Source organism: Camelus bactrianus, chromosome 7 (assembly GCF_048773025.1).
Source record: "Camelus bactrianus isolate YW-2024 breed Bactrian camel chromosome 7, ASM4877302v1, whole genome shotgun sequence".
Taxonomy (NCBI): Eukaryota; Metazoa; Chordata; class Mammalia; order Artiodactyla; family Camelidae; genus Camelus; species Camelus bactrianus.
The window spans coordinates 11361394-11386890 of NC_133545.1; the positions used below are offsets into that span (position 1 = coordinate 11361394).

A 25497-nucleotide genomic window follows, 5' to 3' on the forward strand; every position below is an offset into this window, starting at 1 on the left:
AGTTTGTTCACTATATAATCACTAAGCCCCAACCCTAAAGACGGATTCATAGTTTTGAAGGCACTGGCCTGCTGTGAGCCCCCTTTGCCTGGCAAATTAATAAAGCTGCCTCTTTTCTTCTAAGCTCCAAGACCTTGTCTCTGGGTTATTGGGCTCATCAGGGACAGGCACTGATCTTCCAGCAACACTTAGGCTAACAGATTGCTTATTCTTATGCTCGCCCTTAGAACGGTCAACTGACCTGACTGACCAGTTGCTACTCACAGTTCCAGGCCCACTGTTAAAACTAAAGCTATTGATCTTACTATTTCTACTTTATTCCAGTAATTCAAAGTAATAATCAAGTTTGGTCTCTGAGTCCTTCTCCAAGGAGGTCACAGGACTGTAACCTTACAAAATAGCCTGAATTACCAAGAAGACCACACCTTGAGTGCTTAAGAGATAAAGAGATCTAACTACTGGCCTCTATAGAATTGGTTGCCTGGAGGCATCATGATGCCATTCTAAGTCTTCTGATGAGAAAATGATTTTGTTGATTGTTATCGATGCTTTATTGTTTGAGCTCTGACTATATAACCACCCCACCCTATCTCCAAGGTGGGTTCACAGTTGTGAAGGCACTAGCCTGCTGTGAGCCCCCTTTGCCCAGCAAAGCAATAAAATAGCCTCTTTTCTTCTAAGCTCCAAGACCTTGCCTCTGGGTTATTCGGCTCATCTGGGACAGGGGCCAATCTTTTGGCAACAATATCGTGCTTAGTTTGCTGTTTCCCTTCTAATTGTGATTATGCTTTGCCATTTTTTTTTTTGAATGACACCGTATTATTTTTCAATCTTTTCTTTCGAATTTGTGTTATGTTTACAAACTCCCTCTCCCAAGATTACATTCTTTTGTTTTTGTTAAATGTTTTCTCTTGTACTATTTTTTATGCTATGAGTGATCTTTATTGTTTCCTTTCTTCTTTATCTTTTAGTTTTTGTTTAATAAGCTTTGCTATTCTTATAAACAGATAGCAATAAACTTTTTAATTTTACATTTATTTTAAACTTTCTGATGAAGAGCCTTTATTAGTTTGGTGCAAAAATGCATGACTTTTGTTCAACCTACATACATTCAATATACTTTAATTTCTGGTCCAATTGAGTTACTCATTACTATCATAATAAATTGTAAGAACGCTGCCTTTCTCCTAAAGGAGTATTTTAATTTTGACCAATAGGTAATACATATAAATTAAGAAAATCTTTGAAGATTAAGGTGGCTAATATCTAATATGAGGTCAAATTGTTAGAGCAGACAGATAGCTAGATATGACAGAGAAAGGGGGACGTAGAGCAAACAGCAGGAATTGGGCAGAAAGGAGGGGCACAAGCCAAATGCAGGAAACATACATAAGCACCAGGGGTCCCTGGGCAGAGAAAGAAAAGCAGGAATCTTTGGGCTGATAAGGAGCCACACCTTTTGGCCTGGAGACCAACAAAGAAAGGTCAGAAAAGGCAGGAGTTTTCAGTGTCCTAATATAACCTTTTGCTCATTATGCCCTCATTTCAATAAAATTAGCCTTGTAGGTCAGAAGTACCCATCATTCACCGACGCCAGGACACTTCTGATCCAGACTAAATAAGGACAACAATCCCTCCTCCCTTTGGGAAGGTGGAGTTGGGATGACAATCAGGAAATACGACCCCAAGCCTTGCCCTCCTCAATGAATATTCCGCCCATTCATTTTTACACCCTATGTAACTAACTTGCCAAAGAAACTCAGGGCAGCCGCTCACCTGAGCTGCCCGCTCTCCCCTTGAGAGTGTACTATCCACTCTTTAATTAATCCTCACTTTACTTTTTTTTAACCTCTAAGTCTTGTCTCTGAATTCTTTCTGGGACGGGACAAGAACCTGGAACACCGGTTGGATCCACCAGCAACAAAATGACTTAAGTCAAGGTCACATGTAATTTACTAGCAAAACAAGTTTACTGACCAAAGTCTCCTGATTCCTAGATAAGTGTTCATTAGTACAAAATACTGTTTTGTAGAGGATATCTTGTGAATAATGAATTGCCCTGGATGATCCTTTAAAAGCTACAAACTCTGATAAGACTCAAAGATATCCTTGTAGAAATTGCTTCATTCTGACATATAATAAATGCTAAGTGAATTTTATCCATGCATCTTATTCCAGAGTAAACTCCAAATAGATAGGAAAACTAAAAGTAAGATTTGAAAGTGAAAACAAGAAAAAGCAAAAAGAAAAATTTCCTTTATAATTTGGGAGAATGGAAAGATCTTCTCACTATGATACAAAATCCAGAAGCATAAAAGAAATGATAGCTAAATTTGACTACATAAAAATTTTTTAAAGCTTAACTTTTGCCTATCAAACTGACCTTAAGTAAAATCGAAGACAGAAGACAAATTTGGAGAAAATATTGGTAAATTCTATCACAGATTAAAAAGCTAGTCTCCTTAATATATGGAAAGCTTTTAAAATCAAGAAAAAGGATCAAAAACCTAAAGGGAAAAAGCAAAAATAAATAAACAGTCCTCAGAGAAAATACACAAATGGCCCTTACACATATGATGTTCAACTTCACTCATTATGAGAAATTGATCTTAAAATTACAATGAAATATCATTTCTAATCTCTCAGATTGGCAAAAATGATTTTTGGGAAGACTGAGGCAGAACAGAACAAAACTGCTTTCTCTGATGACCAATCCATTTGATGGATGCTCACAGAGGGAGTGGGTGGAGTAAAGGTATTTCCACCTGGTATCCTGTGGCATTTGGAGATAAACTTTAAAGTGCATTCTGTTCTATATTAATAGGAGATTGATACTTTTGGGTTATGTCTTATGACCTAACAAAGAGCACACATAAAAGGAAGAGAGGTTGATGGAGATAAACGTGTAAACATAAGTAAATATACAGTAGCCTATCACTAATAAAAGTTGGCTGAAATATAAGACTCAGGCGGGATCAATGAACCTCAGTCAGGGAGAAAAAAAAAAAATGCAGGCTTCCCCCCACCCCCCACCCCTTCTCAGGCCCTGCATGCTCACAGCATGGAGCTGCCAGGCTTCTTGTAGGTTGTTGGCTCTCAGAGAAGCCATAGAAAGTTAAAAATAGGCTGAATTTGGTCTCTGAACTCATCAAGTGGAAAGATCCCTCCACTTTCCATTAGGAGGAGTAGGGGAGGAAGTAGGGCAAGTCGTTAGGAGGGCTTAGGGACAATCTCTCCTCCTAGGAGCCAATGAGGCAGAGAATAAATGTAACTATCCTAATAATTATCTACCACACTATGCACAACCCACCGTTCCAGCTATAGTCTGCTAATCTGTGTTCACTTACCCCATACCGCTCCGATCCTGGAGTACTTACTGTTTACCAAATGCTTACTTACCAAACGCTGTTCCTATCTCTCTGAATTCAGACTTTTCTGTTCATGCTGATTCTAACTCTTGAAGAGCCTTCTTGAAAGGGAGCAGGACACTGTGAGCCCTCCCTGATATAAATCCTTTCATCCTTTCTGTCCCCTACTTTTCTTTCATAGGTTATAGGCTTCAGGCAGCCTCCTTAACCTTCCCTCTAGTTTATTGCTGAGCAGAATCTTCAGAGATAGTTTTTTGGGGGGAACACTGGGTCCACCAAATTGCTGGCATTCTGGTTAAAAGCAACTTTCCTTTTTTGTTACTAAGGCTGTTGCCTGCAGGATCATACCCTTGCCCCTCCCTTGAATAGAAACCGGTCACCCTTATCTAAATCTCAGGAGGCAAATGCAAAAAGAAGAAATAAAACTGGTTAGAACCAAAGAAGCCCAAGATGGTGGAGGATTTGACTTTCAGTGGACCTTGAGTCTCATTATACGCCCATTATAATGTATTAGCATGCTAAATGACACACCTACCAGCACCATGACAGTTGACGATTGCCATGACGACAACCAGAAAAGCCCATACAAGGACAGAAAATAAGGCAATTGGGTTCAGCACACCAGGAAAAAGGACATGATGGCAGAAGCCTCCCATAAAAGTCCGCATGGTCCAAGCCTCAGCTGGAGCTGTCTCTACTGGCCATCTTAATTGATGGCTCCCCACTCGAGGGCCTCTTCCTTGCTCAAGCACCTTTCTTTCCTTTTTGCTGCTCGATCACCTTCTTTCCTTTTCCTATTTTGAGCAATAAAACAGCCATTCACTTTGTCCCTCTCGCTCTGCTCCAAATTCCTACACAGCCAACAGCAAGCACCCACACTTTCATGGGACCCATAATTTACAGATCTGTCCATCTGCTAACATTCTCTTCCCATCTTTGTCTATTAATATTGTACACATACTTTAAGGACTAGTTCAAATGATTACCCTTTCAAGTAACCTGTTCTTCCATCCAGATGTGATCTCTTCCTCCTTGGAATTTCCCATGTGCTCTGTAACTCTCCTCTAGTACTTAGAGGGTTCAGCACTGCACCATAGTTATTTGTGGATATGCTTTATCCCAGTTATGTGGCTCTTAGTTCAGGTCTTCACAGAGTCTGATGCAGTATTTAACACATTGCATGTATTAAGTTTTCGTTAAAAGAGGAATAAATGTATGAATAAATAAGGAATTCCCCAGGTGCTCATTTCTAGAAAAACTATGCCTACTCCAAAATGCTCTTTGATATATGTATGCATATATTGTGGTCTTCAAAAAGAGGTGATGGGCTTCTTAGGGATCTAAGAAAAGAGAGTAATGATTTCAATTTACAGCATATTATTATGGATCAGACGCTTTATATAGGTTATCTCATTCAACCACTACAATTCTATTACTAAAGTAGTAGCTAATATTTATTGAGATCTTACTAAGTACTATGCCCTCTTCAAAGAATTAGATATATATTATATAATTTATAATCCACAACTATTTATGTGGTAGTAATAGTATCACCTCTGTTTTAATAGGTAAGGAAAACTTTGTACATGGTTGGTAGAAATGTAATTTCCAGCCACTGTGGAAAACAAGACGTAGATTCCTCAAAAAACTAAAACTAAAGGCCACGTGATTCAGCAATTCCACACCTGGGTATATATTCAAAGAAAATGAAAACACTAATCCAAAAGATACCTGCACCCCAATGTTCAGAGCAGCATTATTTCAATAGCCAAGATATGGATGCAACCGAAGTGTCTATCAACAGATGAACAAAGAAGGTGTGAGGTAGGTAGGTAGGTAGATAGATAGATAGATACAGCAGACAGACAGACAGATAGATAGATAGATACACACAGACACATACACAATGGAATACTACTTAGCCAAAAAAAGAATGAAATTTTGCCCTTTACAGCAACATGGATGGACCTGGAGGGTATCATGCTAAGTGAAATAAGTCATACAAAGAAAGACAACTGTTCTGTTATCACTTACATGTGGAATCTAAAAAATAAAACAAACTGGTGAATATAACAAAAAAGAAACAGACTCACAGATATGGAGAACAAACTAGTGATTACCAGTGGGGAGAGGGAAGGGGAAGAGGGAAGATAAGGGTGGAGGATTAAGAGGCAACTTTAACTACATATAAAATAAATAAGCTACAAGGATATATTGTATAGAACAGGGAATATAGACAATATTTTATAATAGCTATAAATGAGGTATAATCTTTAAAAACTATGAATCATTAAGTTGTACACCTGAAACATATAATATTTCAAATCAACTATTCTTTAATCAAAAAAAAAAAAAAAGAATACCACGAGCTCTCTTATATTATTCTGACAGCCCCCACAAGGTTTCTTATTTCTCACAAAGAAACTTGGCACAATTACCAGAAGTTGCCACCATGTAGAATTTTTACCTTATGGGATTATTAAAGCTGATGACATATTTGTGTTAAGAGAGACCAAAGATTCAGAGTTACAGAAATTTACAGATCTCAGTCATGAAATTCAGCAAATAAAATGTTAAGCCTCAGAGTAACTAGTGGTATGATCTGAACTGGGTCTGCCCACACCCCTCATCACATTCCAAAGGATACACGTACTGTGTCCTCAGAATTGCGGCCCAGGTCAAAGTGGGCCGGTCCTCCTCAAAACCATGCTGGAGCCCACCTCTCACTTAAAACGGGCAGCAAAGGGAAAGGGGGATTCAACAGAGGCTGTTCTATTACAGCTCCATTCACCACACTCCATCAGTGCAGAACACAGGCAAGGCTGCCGAGATCTAATATTCTCAATAAAGCTCAGCACTAGGCAAAGACCAGGGGAACTCATCTGTTGGGCATAATTCTGTAGGAGGCACTTAACATTATTACGTATTTGTATATTTATTTATACCCTCTTCCCAAAAGGAATATAAAATTGCTTATAAGAAAATACATCGGATAAGTGGGGACACTATACAATAGGAAATGAAGATAAAACCAGAAGCCGGGGGTGTACACAGTACACCAGTCCCCGTCCACCTGCCAGTAGTGGGCTGCAAACTCAGTTTGGAACTTTTCACCAGCCAAGAATGATCACTCTACATGATTGCCAGTGTCCAAAAGGCAAAAAAAGCAGATCTGTTGCTCTGAGACACAGAACAATTCCTGGTACTGAGACTCCAGGGAGATTTTTTTTTCCCTTATATGTTTGTAAAGAGTGAGGAGTTTTAGTATATTATAAAACAACCCAGAAAAAAAAACAGATATGGAAAATGAAATAGAGGTTATGTAACACACCCAGGATTCTTATTAGTTGTAAATAGGCTATGGAGTCAGGATGCAAACACCAGCAGCCTGACTCCATAGCCTAAGCCCTTACAGTGAACAATTATTATTATTATCCCTCTTTGTTGGAATGACAAAACTGAGGTTCCAAGGGTTTAAAAAATTTTCCCCAAACACATAGCTAATTAATAGTGAGGCTGGTTTCTGAAACTAGATTTATCTGATTATACAGCTTCATATCAACCCCTAACATCATCTATTTCCCTTACAAATGAACTTCCTCTCATGTCTAATAAACTTAAAAGTATTTTGAGTGGTAGAGCTTTGGGCCTCAATTCAGGAAGACAGGACGGAGCCTAAGTGAAATGATAATCTAAAATATTTATGGATATTATAGATATCTATAATATTATATGTTATATTATATATCTATATTATATATAGATAGATTTAGATACCTATAGACATCTAAAAGCCTAGGAAACAAATGCTGATTTTTCTCCCATCAAACATGTCATACCAAACTCTTGGGAAATGTTCCAGGGTCCTAAAGCATTAATTCCATCTCCAAATAAGGAATGCAATGTCGTGTGAATTACTTAATGCATAAATGAGTGGATTATATAAGTCCCTCTGACATCTTCCCAACCACTCAAGTCCACTAGCCGCGAGTGTTGTGGGAAGGAGGCATGGGGTAAAGACAGCAAAAAGAATGTAACTTGAGACTCAGAAGATTTCATCGTGCTAGTATAAACAGGACGATGTAAAGTGTGGTCCATGGATGGGTCTGGTCCCTAAACTGTTTGTTACTGTTCTGTGACAAGAAAAGTACAGACCAAAAAGTAAACGTTTAGAAACATTTACGATAATCTGGCTTGTCGTGAGCCCAAATCCAAGAGCTGCTGCTGACTAATTTTGAACAAAGTAACCCTGAACTGTTTGTTGCTTTATTAGAATAAAGATGGTCCTTTTGAAAGTAGAGGCAAGGATTAAAGAACTGACACTATTTGAAAGTTACAAACCCAGGAAAGTAAGGGCGAAGAGTAAGCAGAAGTGAGGCAAGGAGAGAAATGAAGCAAACCTATAGGAAGATGTGAAAGACAAAACCACAGCTCAGGGCAGCCCATAGCAGGGAGAGAACATGGTATTAATTGTATGGTTTCCCCTACCCCGCATCTCATTTCTCATTGGTCAAGGTTCACGCCCCATGATATAACTATTCAGAACTCACGATGGTACCAGCTTGCCCTTGACAATCACTCAGGAAGCCTAAAGCAAGGTCTGAAAGTGTGACTTTTCATACAAATTTTAAAGTAGTGTGGCAACTTGGCCTGGATAGGATCAGCTTCTGGACATGAGAGCTTCCTGTGGCCTCCAGCCAGCTTGGAAAGAGCCCAGGAAAGGTGACAGCAGTATGATCCAGGAGGCTGGCAATGCCTTTGGAAAGAGGCAGTTAAGATCTTATGAGTTGCAGATTTGTGTCCATTAAAATGACTTCACAAATATCCCATGAAAATAAGAATAAACATAGAAAGCACCTCACACACAGTAAGTCTAGCTTGATGCAGAGACAGAAGGGATTTTGGAAACTATATCATTTGAGATGTTTTTAACTGTAGCAATGGAAAGCCCAACTCAAACTGACTTAAACACATTGAAAGGAATTTAGTAGATGATAACTAAAAATATCTAGAGAGAAGACCTACATTCTGGCATGGTTTTGTTGGGACTTCAGCTATGTTTCTGGACGATTCTCTTGTTTTGACTCCTTCATCCTTAGGTTGCTTTCCTGATGGTTGCAAAATGACAGCAGCAATTTTGATTCTCAAACACATGCCACACTGCCCAGAGCAATGTCGCAACATAGCTATTACAGGGTTATCTCAACACTGAACATAAATAGAGGGGTTGACGTTCAATATGACAAATTGTGTCATATATCCACCCCTGAACCAGAAACAGGGACTTCACTGGTAAGCTTAGGACAAGCAGGACACACCTCTAGAGGATGACTGTAACATAACAGAGGAGAGGTAGAATGGATGCTGGGGAGGCAATCACAGTGTCCACTAGTGAGGGCATCAAGTTTAACTCTTGTTTTGTATATAAAATGAATCTAAAAACCAAAGCCCAATGATTTTCTAAATTCACAGTTTGTCAATTCTAGGCTAAGAATCAAACCACAGTCTACTGTATATCTATCCCCTACATATTTCCAAAGAAGGAGGTGAACTGGGGAAGAAAAGATGTGATGTTAGAAGTATGTAAAAGTAGGCAACTATGTGGCGATAAACACGATGAGATTAGAGTAGTTTACCGAGGGAACCATCAGAAATGAAGACCCACAATCAGATTTTTGAACTCTCCAGGAAGCTGGAATAGGTCTGAGATGAATAAATAAAATAGAATAAATTAGGGGTAAATAGAAGCCAAATATATAACATTTACATTCGAGTTTAGAAAGGATCATTGAAGTAATCTATAAATAAAGCTACAGACCCCCTAAAAAATGATCTCTCTCCTGAACTGAAGGTCACATATGATTGAATCAGATGGTTGGAGACAAGATGGGAACCAGAGTGCAGAGGGGAACCGTCCACCTGACCAAACAGGGCAAGCCTTCATGTTCCCATTGTGTGTTGTGTTCTCCACTTACCATACTGCAATTTGTTGTTTTGTACCAGAGATCCGTTTCAATGCAATGGACTTAAGCTAAAGAGATAGGCATGGAGTATCAGCCCCAACCCATGCTTATGAGAAAAAGGAACCAGAAAGGGAATGCAACAGTGATTGATGGGTATGTCAGGTAGAGGGAGGTGGATGTGATTGTGAGAGAAGACAGAGCACAGGCTTCGTGAAGTTACTGGTAAACCAAGTTAAAATGTGGGATAGAAAAGAAAAGGCTTTGGAGTCAATTATCTACAGGATTTGAGTTTAGGAGAAATTGACAGGATAGTTAGAAAGATATTGACATTCTCCAAAAATTAGTAGAGTCATTAACAGTCCAATCATAGTTTAGATAGGTAGATAGATAGATGGATAATTAGATAAATGAGGGGATGATTTATCCTTTCCTTTTTATAGCAGGGAGTGAGATGAGATGGACAGAAGGGAATTCATACCAGGAAAACTCAAATCCAGATGATATGAAGAAGTAAAAATGCCCAGTAGTTGAAGAATTGGTGACCCAATCAATCAGAAGGCTTAGAATTAAAGCGCCTGATTCAATCTAGAACAACCGCAGACGGAGGAAGGCAGTCAGGTGTGTGTGACCGGAAAAGTGAGGACAGAAGTATGGGTAGGTTGTTGGGAAGATATTGCCAATGAAAAGTTCAGGCTGCTATTTGCTCAGGACAATACACCATCTGGAATATGGTGTAAGGATGGAGAGTATCTCCAACAACTCGGAGTAGGAATTAAGTCAACAAAAGGGTGAAACACGTGGAAACTGTTAAAATTATTAATTGTGGCCAATTCTTGAACCCCTCCTAAGCACATTGAGCATTCATCACATTATATCTGATCCCCATAACAGTCTCAAAAGGAAGGATGGTTTTGATTTTGTGAAGCTTTGTGAAAGTCAGTGGTTTATATCAATTGTATAGCAGTTTGAACAAATGAATTCCAGTACTTCACAGCACTGGACAAAACAAAATTGCATTTTACATTTCAGATACTCTGAAATTTCTTGAATGCTCAATATTCTATATGAAAATTAACAGGTTTTGGTTCAAAATCAGTTTAATCTATCATGGATTAATGAACCTTCGTATGTGGAGAACACATTTTTGGAATGACAAACAAGTGTCTTTTGGGTGTGCTTTTGGATGGAAGTGTGTGCCCATGAATCCCTGCATGGCCTAGAAGGTACATTCAGGGTCATGGATGAACACTCCCAAGCAAAATCCTCATGAACTCTATCACTTTGTCCCCCTTTAAGAAAGTATGTGTGATTTTAAGCAAATAAAAAATCAGTAAACTGGAAGGAAAGTGTATTGGAAAAAACCCACCCTACCATTCATGAAATCTTCAATATCTGTAATATGCATTACAGCTGTACCTCAAAATACAGAAATCCTTAATCCAAAAATTCTACTGACCTTTTGGTGGCCTCAGACAACCTAAGCAAAATTTGAATTCTATAGATCTTTTAAGTAGCCAATGGAAACATTAACCACAACCCCCATAGATACACACACACACACACACACACACACACACACACACACACACACTCATTCACCCAGGAGACACTTGGTCATTAGAAGAATTGCTAAATCATTTCAGCCAGTTACTGCTCAGTTATGTGGTTGCACCTATTGCCCAAATAGACTCCTGATAGTTACTGCCCATCATTTCTACTTGTTTTCTGTGTTCTCAGGATAAAACAGTGAGTATTTTAACAGAAGTGTCTGAGCTGGTAGAATCCAAAAAGCTTCCTGGGTGAACTCTACTTCTTAAGACCAGCATTCATGTTTTCATTGTTATAAACACTTACTCATGAGCTGGGGATAAGCAAAGAAGCAGTTAGAGAAACGAGAGGATAGCCAACACCCAGGAGTCATTAATGATCTCTTTCGAAACTCCAATCAAGCCTAAATCCCAGGAAAAACTGAGACTGAAATACTCAGTGTGGTTGCCATGGATCAGCTGGGATGTAAGGGTGTCAGTGGAGTTCTCTATCAGCTTATTTTATAGAAATAATGTTCTTGATCCATGGCATGTAGCTGTGGATGTCAGTGAAGACAACAACACGATCTCTCAGAACACATCCGGTTGCCCAGACATAACTCCATGTAATTCGCTGCCACATATGAGTGGTGCAGCTGTGACCGCCTGCCAGACAGAGCAGAGGGATCAGAACTTCCCTCCCACCTGGGAATTCCTTAACACTTGAACAAAAATGAACGCTAGTATATTTGACCTGCAAAAGGGCCCCAGATATAATAGTGTGAAAGCTTCTTGCACTGCACTGACTACCCCTACCTCCCAATCATCCCTAGACAGAAATTTCAGAACAGTAGCTGGAAGATATAAAAATCTAAAAAATCTGTTTCTCTCATCTCTAACAGGGTGGATGAGACAGAGTCATCTTTCTTCAGCTCTCTGTGCTTATAGCCTGACTGCAAAATATAGACCCTCAATGAAGGATGAGAGGTAATGGAGACACAAAGGCAAAGAGGGTTTGAGCTTATAGGCAAATGAGATAAGAAGTTTACTTGGCATTTATCTCAGATTTGTGCTATGCTTCCTATACAGAACATGTCTTAAAGAAACTTTTCACCCAGTAATTTTTTTCACCCAATAATTTTTCTGAAAATTATACAGGTTACTTCTTGAATTTCCTAAGTATGAGAAAGAAAGGAGACTTTCATTCCAATTTGCATTTTCATAAGGCATCTTGCCTTTCTCTCCTTCACGGCCTCTTTTCAGTTAAAATGGGCTTCAGAGGAAGAACTGATGGAATATACCATGGATTAAACATATCCTCCTGCTCACTTATCATCTTTGAAAGATGATCAGCATCACAGAGTGGTACCAACCAAGACACTCCACACATCAAACAAGATCTGAATCCAAGCTCTGCCATCATCAAGTTTGTGACCTTGGACAATTAGTTAATCTCCCTGAGTCTTGGTTTCCCCATTTATAAGATAAATCCTAAGAAAACTTAGACGGGAGAGTATAGCTCAAGTGGTAGAGCACATGCTTAGCATACACAAGGTCCTGGTTTCAATCCCCAGTACCTCCTCTAAAACTAACTAAATAAATAAACCTAATTACCTCCCCCCATGAAAAAATAATAAAATAAATTTTTAAAAAATAATTAATCCTAAGAAAACTTATCTACTTGATGTATGATGACAACTGAATGACCTATATAGGATGCTAAGTGCCTGGGACATAACTAGTGCTCAACAAATGGTAGCTGTTATCATCGTGCTGTAATTGATAACCATATCACCGTAATTGATAACCATATCGCTGTAAGGTGATAGGTAGATAAAGGAAAAATATAATTTTCATCAATTTGCAAATTAAGATTCAAAGAAGTTAAAGAATTTGTCAATAACCCTAGAATAAATGGCAGAACCAAAACTCAAACATAAGTCCCTGAATCCCAGATTTCTGCACTGTGTGCCCATGTGATAGATATATGTAACACTTTGATTTAAGATTTGATTCCCAAAGCACTCTGAAGCTCCGAATTTGTTGCTCTCTTTCTAGCTTTACACATGTGCTTAGAAATAAATTCCAATTCCTTTCCCTAGTTCCTCAGAGATCCTGAAGATGTGAATATACCTAAGGAGGCAGCTAACTCTTCTTTTTGACAGTCACTCACCAAAAGATCCTTCATTCTCTAAGCAGGTGTAAACCAGGCAATTTCTAACATTCTCTGTCTTGACAGTAGGCAACTGAAAATGCTGATGGAAAAGAAGGTGAAGAGGAACAGACAACTTGATCAGCATAAGATCATTTTTAGGAGAAGTAACAGTGAAGTTTGGGTGAACAATGATCTTTTCATACGGCAGAATCTCCCCAGTAAAGTCTTGAAAACTCTGGTTACCACCATTTAAGATGACCTGGAGATCTCTGGAAAATGAAGGAGAAAAAAAAAGATTGATACTATCACACATCACAAGGCTAATCACACACACACACACACACACACACACACACGTGTTTCCTTCCATAGTGACCCGTTAAACCTTCTCCTCTCATCTCTGTCCATTTGATCCTTTATGCATACCCACCACATGTGGTCATGTAGGTTGTCCACTATACAATTCAATGGGTTTCCATTCACATAGACTATAATGTGAATGGTGTCTCCAGGAGTTAAACAATGCAATAGCTTGGTCTCCAATCTTAGCATATTTCCAGGGAGAAGCTCCAATTCAAGATCTAGAAATAACTGAAAGAAGCGTGTGAGTAGATAGTCACAGCTTCTCTGAAAGTAGTAGGTTCTGTTAGGGAGGCTCTTTTGGGAGTTGTGGGGGAGACAGGAAATAGATTGTACAAATGAAATAAATAACATTTTATAGAGTGGAAATATTTTAAAGCTAGGGAGGATCCAAATACACTATGCTCTACTCATCTCAATCAAAACTTTGCTGGATTAACAGGGTTTTCTGAGGGTCCTTTAGGAGAACAGTAGTCAAAAATCCTGGATGTTCTACTGAGATCCACTCACTAGCATGGCTCAAGACCCTATATTCAGAAAGAACACTCCTCTGAGGCCCCTGAGTCTCCCTCTCAGGGATCTCCCCAACCACAATAGTGAAATAAGTACAAATTGGTACTGAGCATAAATTTTGCTGGTGCACTCCCAAATGCTAAGTTTATTTTGCCTCCTGACAGCAGTACCATCTGTCTCTCCATCTGTTCTTGTCAGTTTGTTTGGAGTTTATAAGATAAAGTCTAAAGGACTAGAAAAGGAATAGGCCCGGTAAGTGCATTCTTGAGCCAACCCCAGGGACTGACAAGTTCAGAAGAGCTCATCAGAGCAGCATCCTTCAGACAAACTTTGCTTTGGGTCACTTTTACAAAAGATTATAAGGACTTTCCTTAGTCTTGTTTTTTGTGTGTTCCTGAGAACTACCATACTTAATTTCATCTGCTTGGAACAAAGGATTTTGCTGGGCCTCCAGGTGGAGATGACTTGTCTTTGGCCAAGTTGTCTTTACTGACTGTTGCAGTTTTTCTCATTGGATCATCTTGGTCTGTTTGGTCCTCTACACCAAACACGTGCTCCCTTCGATTTCTGAATATTAATTGCATTTCCATCATCACTAATAAACAGAAAATATAATTGTATGCAAGTACTTCAATTAAAATATGATAGAAAAATATAAAGCACTTTAAGAATAAATTTAATAAGATATGTGTGAGAAATGTATGCAGATAATACAACACTCTTGAAATGCATCAAAGGGATAAACATAAATAAATAGAGAGCTATCTCAGATCCATGGCTAGGAACAATCAATATCAGAAAAATATCAATATATAAAAAGTCAAAGCAATTCCAAATCATATAAACTGATACAAAAAGTCAAAACAACTCCAAATAATCCCAACAGAGGTTTTCATAGAAATTGACAAGCTAATTTTAAAATTTATGTAAGAGAATTCCTAAGCATTCCTGATGAAGAATAAGATGGCTGGGCTACCATATCAGAAATCACAAATTATGATAAAGTCATAATAATTAAGGCATTGTGGTCTATAATAAATAAACCAACTGAACAGCAGCAACAGCCCAGAAACAGACCCATGTACAGATGGAACTTTGACAAGTGACAGAGTAGGCACTGTAAATCACTGGGGAAAAAGGGGACCACTGACAAACGATATTTGGATTTTTAGCTTAAAAAATGTTAAAAAAAAATGAAATTGGATCCCTACTTCACATCATTCACAAAAATTATAATCCAAATTATGTAAAATTTAAATATGAAAATCAAAGCTTTAAAATCTGTAGAAGTAAGTGTAAAGGAATATCTCTCTGATCTTGAGGTCATAAAAGATATTTTCAACTAGGCACAATGCTCAGTAATCATAGATAAAGACTGATAACTCAAGTTTTAATTAAATTATATTGAAGTTAAGAGCTCTTATTCATCAAAATTCACCATAAAGAGAAGATCAAACCACAGAATGGAAGAAGATATTTTCAACATATGTAACTAGCAAATGAGTAATATCTAGAGCCTTTATAGAAGTCCTACAAAGCAGTATTTTAAAAATTTAATACACAAAATGTTCAAAAGACATAAAAGAATATTTTCCCAAAGAAACATTATTGTCAGAAGGAGGAAGAGGAGGAGGATGGTGGGGAAGGGGGGAGATACTAATCATCACTACTAGTAAAGGTAATAAAATTCAGACCATAATAAGATATTTGACACTTAATCAGCAAAAAAATTAAGAAGTTTGATAATATCCAATGTTGGAAGGACTCGTAAACTGCTGGAGGGTATGTGAAAGTGAATATTTGCATGCTCTATGCTATGACCCAGCGATTCTGCTCCTAATTATATACTCTAGTTATATACCAAGAAGTATACTTAGAGATATAAACCAATATGTGCATATACCAACACATATATGTACAAAATATGTATCACAGACATATATATATATATCTTTTTTTTTTTTTTTGCTTTTTAAAACTTTATTTCAACGTAACTATACTTCTAATACACTCATACTGGTTAATAGAATGCAATTTAAATTTAACTTATCCTACACAATTTGGACCAAAAACTTGGTACATGGTTTGCTTTAAAATTAAAAAAAAAAAATGATTTGCGATCTGGTTTATTTTTCATCTATTACAAATGTATATAAAAGATCTTCCATTAAATGCTGCTAAAGCAAACATTAAGAACCTTGAGAAATTAACCTTTGGTTTGTCTCTGAAACATAACATGTATTGCACTGTAAAAGCTTATAAAACTGGTACAACAAAACATTACAACGTTTCGATGCCAGCTTACAAGTTCCATAAACTAATGGATGTTGAGGAGTGGGAAGAGCCTATGTACATATATGAAAATGTAAAATCTATCTGATCTAGTTAATATTGCATGTAGATCACAAATCTACATAAACCAAGATTCAGATAATTTCTTAAATCTGAATTAACACTATCAGTCCAGTTCATCTGCTGAGGTCAACAAGGTAACCACACAATAGCTGTTTTCCTGATATACGCAAAAAAAGAAAATGAAGTTCCTTTCCCCAGCTTTTCAGTCAAGAACTGAAACTACAGGAAAGGTACTACTTCCATTATCAACATTCATGGAGTGATAAGTGATGACTTAAGCTTAAATCTGAATTAGCATTCATATGCAAAATAGTCCCCAAAGTTAAATACCACATGACTTTAGAAGTGACTCTAAAAAGTAAAATGGCCCTTCTTGGAAGACTAGAGTAAAACATGAACCATAGTTGTAAAAAACCTTAACAAAAAATGCAGCCCTTTGTGAATTACACCTCAATTTACAAAAAAAAAAAAAAAAGCAGTCCCATAGAAGCAGCCCTGAAAAGAGGGAAAGTATAACTTAAAATATCTTGAAAAACCAATGTGAATACAGGTTTAGAAGACAGTTAAAATCAATATTTTTATATGGCTACCTAGGATTAGGCTTATAATGTATTCTAAGTATTTCAACTTTCTCTCTAGCACTAATCATTAATTTACAAATAACATGTTTACTTTTTATTCCTTTATCAAAAGGGAAAATTCTAGCTTCAATCCTATCCAGGAGGGGAAACTGAAAAAACAAAGATTCAAACAGTCCCATGCAAATATCACATTTTTCAAATCAACTCCCAACTAGACCAGAAGATCATATTACTGACGTAGTTTTCATTGAAAAAAATTTTTATAAGTACAAATATATGGCATTAAGGTTCAGAACCTAATATAGGCCTGACAATCAAATCCTTATTTTCCAGAATCAAGGACTCAAGTCTATTCAATTTCCAGTAACAATGTTTTCACAGATCACTTTAAAAAAGGGTTGTAATTTCCTTCATACTTTTGCTTTGGGCATTCTAGTCTTAAAATCTAGATAAGAAAATTGGTCCCAATTCCCCAGAAATCAAATCTTTTTCTTTTAAAGTATCAACAAATCCACAAAAACCTATTCCCCAAACTGATCTCCAATCTATAATTTGTACTTAGCATGAATCTTTTCATATATACTGTAAAAAGTAACTTACATACAATGTACCCATGAACATTAAAACTAGTTGTTAGAAAGATTTAACAAGGCTTATAATTTAAGATTTAAAACATAAATATTTTCAGCTTGATTTTCTGTTGACAATGATTGTCGGAGTTGAGAATTCACCCAGAGTTCAACGTCATTTACAAATCTCCATCATGCACACAAAATACACAAGCAAAACACAACTTACTCCTCATATCTTGAGAGAATCTTCCGCTTCTTTAAATCTTTGGCCTCCCAGTCAATTCCAAATTCAAATGTCTTTTAGCTTAAACTTCAAACTCTCAGATTTTTAACAAGTTTTCCACCCACACTTCAATACTTTTGCTACTCTTTTATGTTGCATTGCTAAACTCTGAATCCTGCCTCAGAGATCACCAAACAAAAGAAAATAAATGAAATACAGAGTGGTTATTTCAGAATACAACATGGGAGGATCTAAACTGTTCAAGGTTCCCTACTGGGATGATACTTTATTAGACTACCGTGAATAACTGCTACACAGATATATATTTTTAAGGTGCATGGTACAAGTATGTTTAAAGTAACTGTTCAAAACAGTAGAAAACTAGAAATAACTGAAATATCTGTCAAGGAAAGAATGAACCAAATTGTGTGATATTCATGTTGAAATATTATATAGCAATGAAAAATAAAAGTTTGGATGAATCCAAAAGTTCAGATGAATCTTAAAAACATTAAGAGCAATTTGCAGGTTTATTTTTATTATGTATGTGAGATATATTATACCATATTACTTTTTCCTTTCTGAACATGTTAAACATAAGGCTATGTAGTTAAGTTTTATCCAGGTAGCTGAGCTCCCCTTCACCATCAAATTCTTAGGATTTCCTGATCAGCATGGGTTTTTCACAATTTCCATGAGAAGTGTTGAGTCCCAGCGTTGAAGCCTTAACAGAGCAGATTGCTCCCCATCACTTATGGTAAGAAGCAGTGTGCCGCTGTTATCATCCACTTAGGAGCAATCAGAGTCCCCATACAAGACTGGTTACTGGATTTCAAGTATAATAAGTAGAAAAGACTACTTAAGCCTTTGGTATCTTCACTAACAAATGAAATAACACCTGGAACACAGAGAGAGGAGACTCAAGGGATACAATCCCGCTGAGTAAAGGGAACCTGGGGTGGTTACAGAGATTTCAAGACACTAGTGTCAGATAATACAAGTATTTACCACATTAATCACTTAGCCTGCCCTGTGGTAGTAGAGTTCCATACAGTACAAACACTGTACTAAGCACTATAGGTACTTTAGAAAACTTTAAAGTTTTCACAGGAAAAAAAAAGTCGGTGGATAAATTTTATATTATTTTACAGAGTAGGAACTTAACATTAAGAAACTTAGTTAAAGCCATACAACTAGTGAATGATGCTTGGTTCAAGGATTCCGACTTCAGTTTGATTCCAAATCCTGTGTATGTACTTCTCCTCAACAGGACCTCCCTGCTTCCCCTCACCCTGTCTGTAGCTTTTCAGAATGGCTTAGCTCATTTCCAATCTCCCAAATTCTTAAGGCTTCTTGGTTCTATCCATAGTCACAGCAATACAGTCTTTTCTACAGCAACCTTTTCCTACTACTGGACTGCAGGCTTGCTGTGAGACCAGTCACCATGACAATTAAATAAATTTAGAATTAACACTTTAATTCTGGCATGAAAATATAGGGGGAGATACTTTGTATCAATGGGCATTTAAATATAGTACAGTACTTATTCTCTGGAAATAGGGACCTGGATTCAAATTCTAGCTCTATCCTCACTACTAGTATGAACTTGAACAAATTATGTAAACCTCTGTATCTTTTTTCACTTTCTTATTTGTACACTGAGATCATAAATGAACTTCTCTCCTAAGGTTATTGTGAAGATTAAATGTGTTAATATATGTAAATAGCTTGGAACAATGTTTGGCATATAATGTGTATTCAATAAATGTTATTTCTTGCTAATGCAGTTTCAAGAACATTTTTATGTTAAGAAAGTGCAAAATAATGCTCAGAAAAAGACAAACAAACCCTCTCTGTGACCCCCCCCCAAATAACTAACATCAGATAGTGACTGATACCGCCCTTCTTTTTATTATTGCTGTTTCTTTACCAGTGACAGCTCTAGCCCTAATTTATCCTGCTACCTCCTAAAAAAAACTTTTGAGGTACCCAGTTACCAAATTGCTCCTTCTTCTTGACTGCATCTAATTCTGAACTGACCCTACATATCTAACTTCATCTTCAGAATTATCCAGCGCAAGTTCAAACCCCATAAGACACTCCTTCCAGCTCCCCCTTGCTGGGGCACTTCTGAGGTTCTCTGAAATGTGTTCTCCCTGCTGCATAAAGCAAAATAAACCTCAGTAAAAGAAAAAATTACTGGTGTGTTCTTGGTGGCATTTTGTTAGTGGGTTCAATAAATTAGATCACATCCTGCTTTCTCCAATTTAGGAAAGGAGGCAGAAAAATAAGAACCTATCAATTTTTAAAATCTATGTTCCAGTTTGGGCTTCTCTTGCTACGTCAATTTATGTTTCTGGGTCTATGGGTTTTTCATCTGCACATTAAATAGTGAAGGAACAATGATTTATAAAATATCCCCAGCACTGAACACAATGCCTAGCACATAGTAGGATCTCAGTACATATGTACTACACAAATGAATTAATGAGAGATTAGGGTAGAGCTCACTTTGTGTGCAGGGGTCCACTGGAAGTTTCTGAAATTAATGCAACAGTTTTATGGATCCATATGTGAAGCAAGCATCATCAGAAGACTGAAAGTTAACATATGTACACATATGTGTGTACTTTTTTCCAAATCTATATATGTATGCATTTATTTTTTTTTACTTTACTGAATATTTATATGTACCAAGCAATACACTGGATGTTAAATATAAAGAGGTATCCAAGCAAAAGCAGATGTTGTCTTCATTAAATGAGAGAGGTAGACAATAAGCAAATAAACATGCACATCAGTGAATAGTTACAAATTGTGATGAGACAGTAACAGTGTTCTACAAGAAAGAATAAATAATGGCAGTAAATGAAGGATCTAATTTAGTCTGGTTGGCAAAGAAGTACTTGCTGGGAAAGGAACAGATAATATGAGACATGAAAGATGAGGAAAAACAGCCATAAGGTTAGGGAAAGAGTTTTCCAGGAGAGGAACTGCATGTGCAAAGGCTCAAAAACGGGAAAGAACTAGGAGTGCTCAGGAATCTGAAAAGAGCCAGTGAGAGTGAAGCATAGAGAGCAAGGAAAACATTGGCCTAGGATGAGCCTGGAGAGGAGGCAGGAATCATCAGTCAGGGCTTCAAAGCCACAGTCAGGAATTTGTATTTTATGCTAAATGTAATAGAAATATTTTGAAGAATTTGATGTATGGGAGTGATATAATCCAATTCTATTTTTTAAACATCACTTGCTTCTGATTAGACATGAGTGGAAACAGGCTTATTAAAGCAGACGTAGCCAGAAGTGACGTGGCTTGTGCTAACGTGGCAGTAGTTAAGATGGATGTGAGATCTATTTCCCAAGTAGAGTGGACAGGAAATCCAGTTAAACATTGTTTTGATAATAGGACAAATTGCTTTACCATGTATAGTTAATTCAGCTTTTTGTTATTATATAAGTTTTTAATAACAATTATCATAAAAAGATTCAAAATATTTCAAGACTAAAAGGGGTTCTGATGCTCAAAAATGTTGAGAACCACTGGCATGGGTAATGCCATTCCTTCTTACTCTAAGGTCTTCCAGTACATAAATCTAAGTCTTTTTTTCTTTATTATGTAAAGTAGACTTTTAATCTTTAAATTCATGCTACTTAGAAAATATATAGGCAAAATACATATTGGTGGCACAAAATCTCAGTGTCTACCTTCTATATTTGGATACAGTATGTCTCTTTAAAACGTATACAGCTACAAACTACTATATAGAAAATAGATAAATGACAAGGTCCCACTGTATAGCACAGGTTGGAACCATAGTCAACATCCTGCGATAAATCACAATGGAAAAGAACATGAAAAAGAAAATGTATATATATATGTGTGTGTGTGTATGTGTATATATATATAAAAAACTGAATCACCCCATTGCACACCAGAAACTAATATAATATTGTAAATCAACAATACTTCAACAACAACAAAAAACAGAACAAAGCATAAAACATATACAGCTACACACACACATTTGGTTCTTTTATAGGAGGATAATTATATAAAAAGAATGAAATAAAGCCATTAGCAGCAACATGCATGGATCTAGAGATTATCATGTTAAATGAAGTTATACAGAGAAAGACAAATATCATATGAAGTCACTTATATGTGGAATCTTAAAAAATAAAAAGACACAAATTTTATTTACAAACCAGAAACAGACTCATGGACATAGAAAACAAACTGTGGTTACCAGGAGGGGAACGGGTAGGGAGGGATAAATTAGGAGCTTGGGATTAACAGATATAAGTCTAAGTCTATTTAACTCCCACAGTGCATCCCTGATTCCAGACCATCTCTTGTTAGCTTTTAAGCCTGCACTACCACTAGCTCCAACTTATCTCTAGCAGCAAGATACCCAGAGTCCCTGCAAGCCACTGGGACTTCCAAGGAAAGCTGAAGAACAGGTCCTGTCCTACTTACGACTGAGTTATGGACCTGGATGAGCCCCTCAACTAAATATTGGTCATTTACTCTACATGTGTCCAGGTTTCTTCCCACCAAAGCCCTGATGCCCTGGGACCGAAAGTACTGTGACTTAGAACAGAGCTTTACAAAGTCACTGATTCTAACAGCTCATTAGAAACTTATATATTGACTCTTTTTTTCCCCTCCATTTCCAGGCAGACCCTGTCTAGAAGTTTCTACTGCCCTCTCTACCCAAGTTAGATTCCTTTATTCATCATTTGAACTATGCTTTTATTACTCTTTGGAACTCCCTTGTGCTAACGTCCTTGAGTAATACTTCAACTGGGCAAATCTTAACTCCATACTAAAGCAACTATCTGTCTTCACTGTGTCTGCAGCTTTAATTTTCTTTCTTTCTTTCTTTCTTTCTTTCTTTCTTTCTTTCTTTCTTTCTTTCTTTCTTTCTTTCTTTCTTTCTTTCTTTCTCTCTCTCTCTCTCTTTCTTTCTCTCTCTCTTTCTTTCTCTCTCTCTTTCTTTCTCTCTCTCTTTCTTTCTTTCGATATATCTTAATTTCTCACAGACACAGAACACATAACTACTCCCTCCTCTTAGAAATAGATTCCCCTGACTTGTGTAAAATCACATTGCTTTTACTTTACTGGTCTCTCATCTTCTACCCCTCAAAACATTAGAGCTCAACTCCCAGTTGATCCAAGATGGAGTACCCCATTCCTCCCAGCTCCTCTCTTTTACAACTAAAAAACCCTTGCACAACAAGCAGAACAAACAGACTCTGAACATTGAAAAGAAGACAGTGGACTGTGAGAAACCTGGGGACTTTAGGAAAAACATGGCAGCAATAACCCTGCATTTACTTTTTATGTCTCCATAGATCCAGGACAGGACACAGGAGCAGCCTGCAACCCAGAACCACCAACAGACAAAGGCCAAAAGTAAACAAACAAACAAAACCTCCAAGCAAAACCCTCCTCCCCTTAGCTAAAGGAAAGGGGAAAGGGTGGTCTAACAGAAAGGAAATCTTTTGGACAATACCCACACTAATAAAAGTGGAAAAATGCCCACCCACCATGGCTTCACCAGAGCTGAGCAGGGAGATAATCTTCCATCCCCAGTCTCAGTGGAAGCAGGCAATACTCCAAATCCCCAACCAGGGTGGTGTGCGTAGGGCACAGGGGAAAGCTGAGTCTCACCCAGTGGCAAGGAGGGCAAAGGGGGCGGTGCGAGGCTGGACTAACAGGCCTCTGCTCCCCTCCCTCCACCACGCCCTGCCCTGCGTCCCGAGGACCCAGCAGGGTGCTGAGCCTTCACCACCATCTGACAGCAACGAGACTGAGCAAGGCTGTGTAAGGCAGAGCTGGTCAGCACACTGCTTCTTCCATCTCTTGGTAAAGCAGAGCCCAGTGGGGAGCTGAGTTTCAATCCCAAACCTTCAATATGGAAATGTGCTAGTTTATGCAAATCTTCAATTCCCTTCACCCCTTTGGTGTGAGCAGGGGCCAGAGGGAGCTGAGCTTCGGCCCCTATTTGGTGACAGTAAGTGGCATGTGACAGAGCTTCATCTTCACCCAAAAGATGTCAACGTGGTTGAGGAGGGAAGTTAACCTCACCCTACCTATTCACAATGAGGCATTTTGAGTCAGCACTCCCCTCCTGCTGGGATTGTGTAACCAGTGTCCAGAGAGAGAATAAACACTGACCCTCACCCAGACCGGGATCATTTCTAAAATCAAATGACTCAATCCACTCCCTTCCTCTGCACTCCAGTCCCACAGGTGGCCTTTTAGTTGAGTATGTCACACCCCACAGCCTTCACACTTGCTCGGTCCTCTGTCTGAAACAATCCACCTCACTTCACTTGGTTAACTTCACTCACTCTAACACAGGTTTAGGATGTTTCACATGTTCTTAAAACTTAGAAATTATGTCTTAAAACTTAGAAGTTATGTTTTTCATGTTGCACATAAAGAAACTGAGATTCAGAGATGCTATATTTTAGAAAAAAAAATCTGAGTAGAAGAATGTCAAGTTGAGCAACAGTAGAAAAGCACAAAGGCATTAGTTCAAGCAAGACAAGAGTATGACTTGGATTAGGGTGACAGCAGCAAGAATGGAAAGATATGGATGAATTTTAGAGATTTCAGGAAGTTGTTCCAGGCCACATCACCATTAATAAAGAGAGCATACTGTAATTGCCTAATTACAGAGCCACACTAATTTCATCATGGGAAAACGACTTAATTATTCTGTACCTCAGTTTCCTCACCAATAAAATGATAACAATAATAACACTCATCTCACAAAGTTGTTATAAGAGTTAAATGACTTAATATGTAGGAAACAGAGCAGCGTACATTATGTAAATACCACGTAAGTATATGCTTTCACGGTGGTGGTGGCAGTGATGGTGACTAGTATTATACATCATGCTTTTAAAGCCCCAAAAGAATAATCTACCTTTTCCTTTTGAACCTTACAACAGGATACCCACTGGTTCTGCTTTTTATGTCTTTTGTATTTCCTATGCCTCCTTCCAGGCTCCTGTCTCCATCCTTCCACTGGCATGCCTCCACATTTCAACCCAAGAACTTTACATGACATTCAGAGGAGTTTTTAAGTCCATCCTAAGTTTTAGTTAGGTTCTACAAACGAGTGAGGCTGTGCAGAAAATGACTGGTATGTTACCTATTTCCCAAAGTTTCATGTTCCAGATCCACCGGCTCTCCCTCTCCCACATAGCTCCACAGCCTCACCCCCTAGTAGAGCCCTAATCAAACATGACAGAAACACCTGCAGTCACTCACCAGTAATCATCAGCAAGGCTAACAGCATACACTTCATGCTGATGCCTGAATCTTGCCTTGAGGATAAGGCTGTAGTGGAAATTAAGCACAAAGCAGGGCTAGAACTTATGTCCTGCTTGGGGATTCTGAACAGCAGGAGAAAGTGCAGGGGAGAGAACTAGGTTTACGAATCCTACAAAAGCCTGTCATTTAGAGGTTTCTCCTTCCAGTCTTGATCTTTAGTATGAAGAAGGATTTATCAGTTACACCCGCGCACTCTCTGTCAATAGGCACAGAAATCATCTCAGTCTGATACCTGCTCCACGGGAAGATGAGTTTCACGGATCTGGGCTTTATCCACCTTATCTAGGGAAGTAGGAGCCATGGGAACCTTCTGTGGAGTTAAAGTTCATCCCACGTTCTTTCCCCAGCCTCTCGGTTCTTTTCACCAGTTCCTTCCCTGGGATTTGTGAGCAGCACCCCTCCCTCTAAATGTCCCACTGACCCCTCTCCTACCTGGATTACGCTGGTGAAGCATAGCTACGTCTCCACCCTCTTTGTGACACTGACTCCCCTCTCCTTCATGCATGTTGCTCTCAGCCAACCCCTCCTCAGTAC

The 25497-nt window shown here is 38.1% G+C and overlaps 1 protein-coding gene across 1 annotated transcript; it reads right to left on the reverse strand.

Moving 5' to 3' along the window:
* Positions 1-10912: 10912 nt before the first annotated feature.
* Positions 10913-25468, reverse strand: LOC105063190 (serine protease 58-like). Its single transcript, XM_045511176.2, has 5 exons — positions 25396-25468; positions 24901-24969; positions 18373-18514; positions 13031-13281; positions 10913-11523 (listed from the first exon to the last, which is right to left on the reverse strand). The coding sequence occupies exons 1-5, from the start codon at positions 25466-25468 to the stop codon at positions 11375-11377; spliced, it is 684 nt and encodes a 227-aa protein (XP_045367132.2). The 3' UTR covers positions 10913-11374.
* Between the last annotated feature and the right edge of the window lie 29 nt (positions 25469-25497).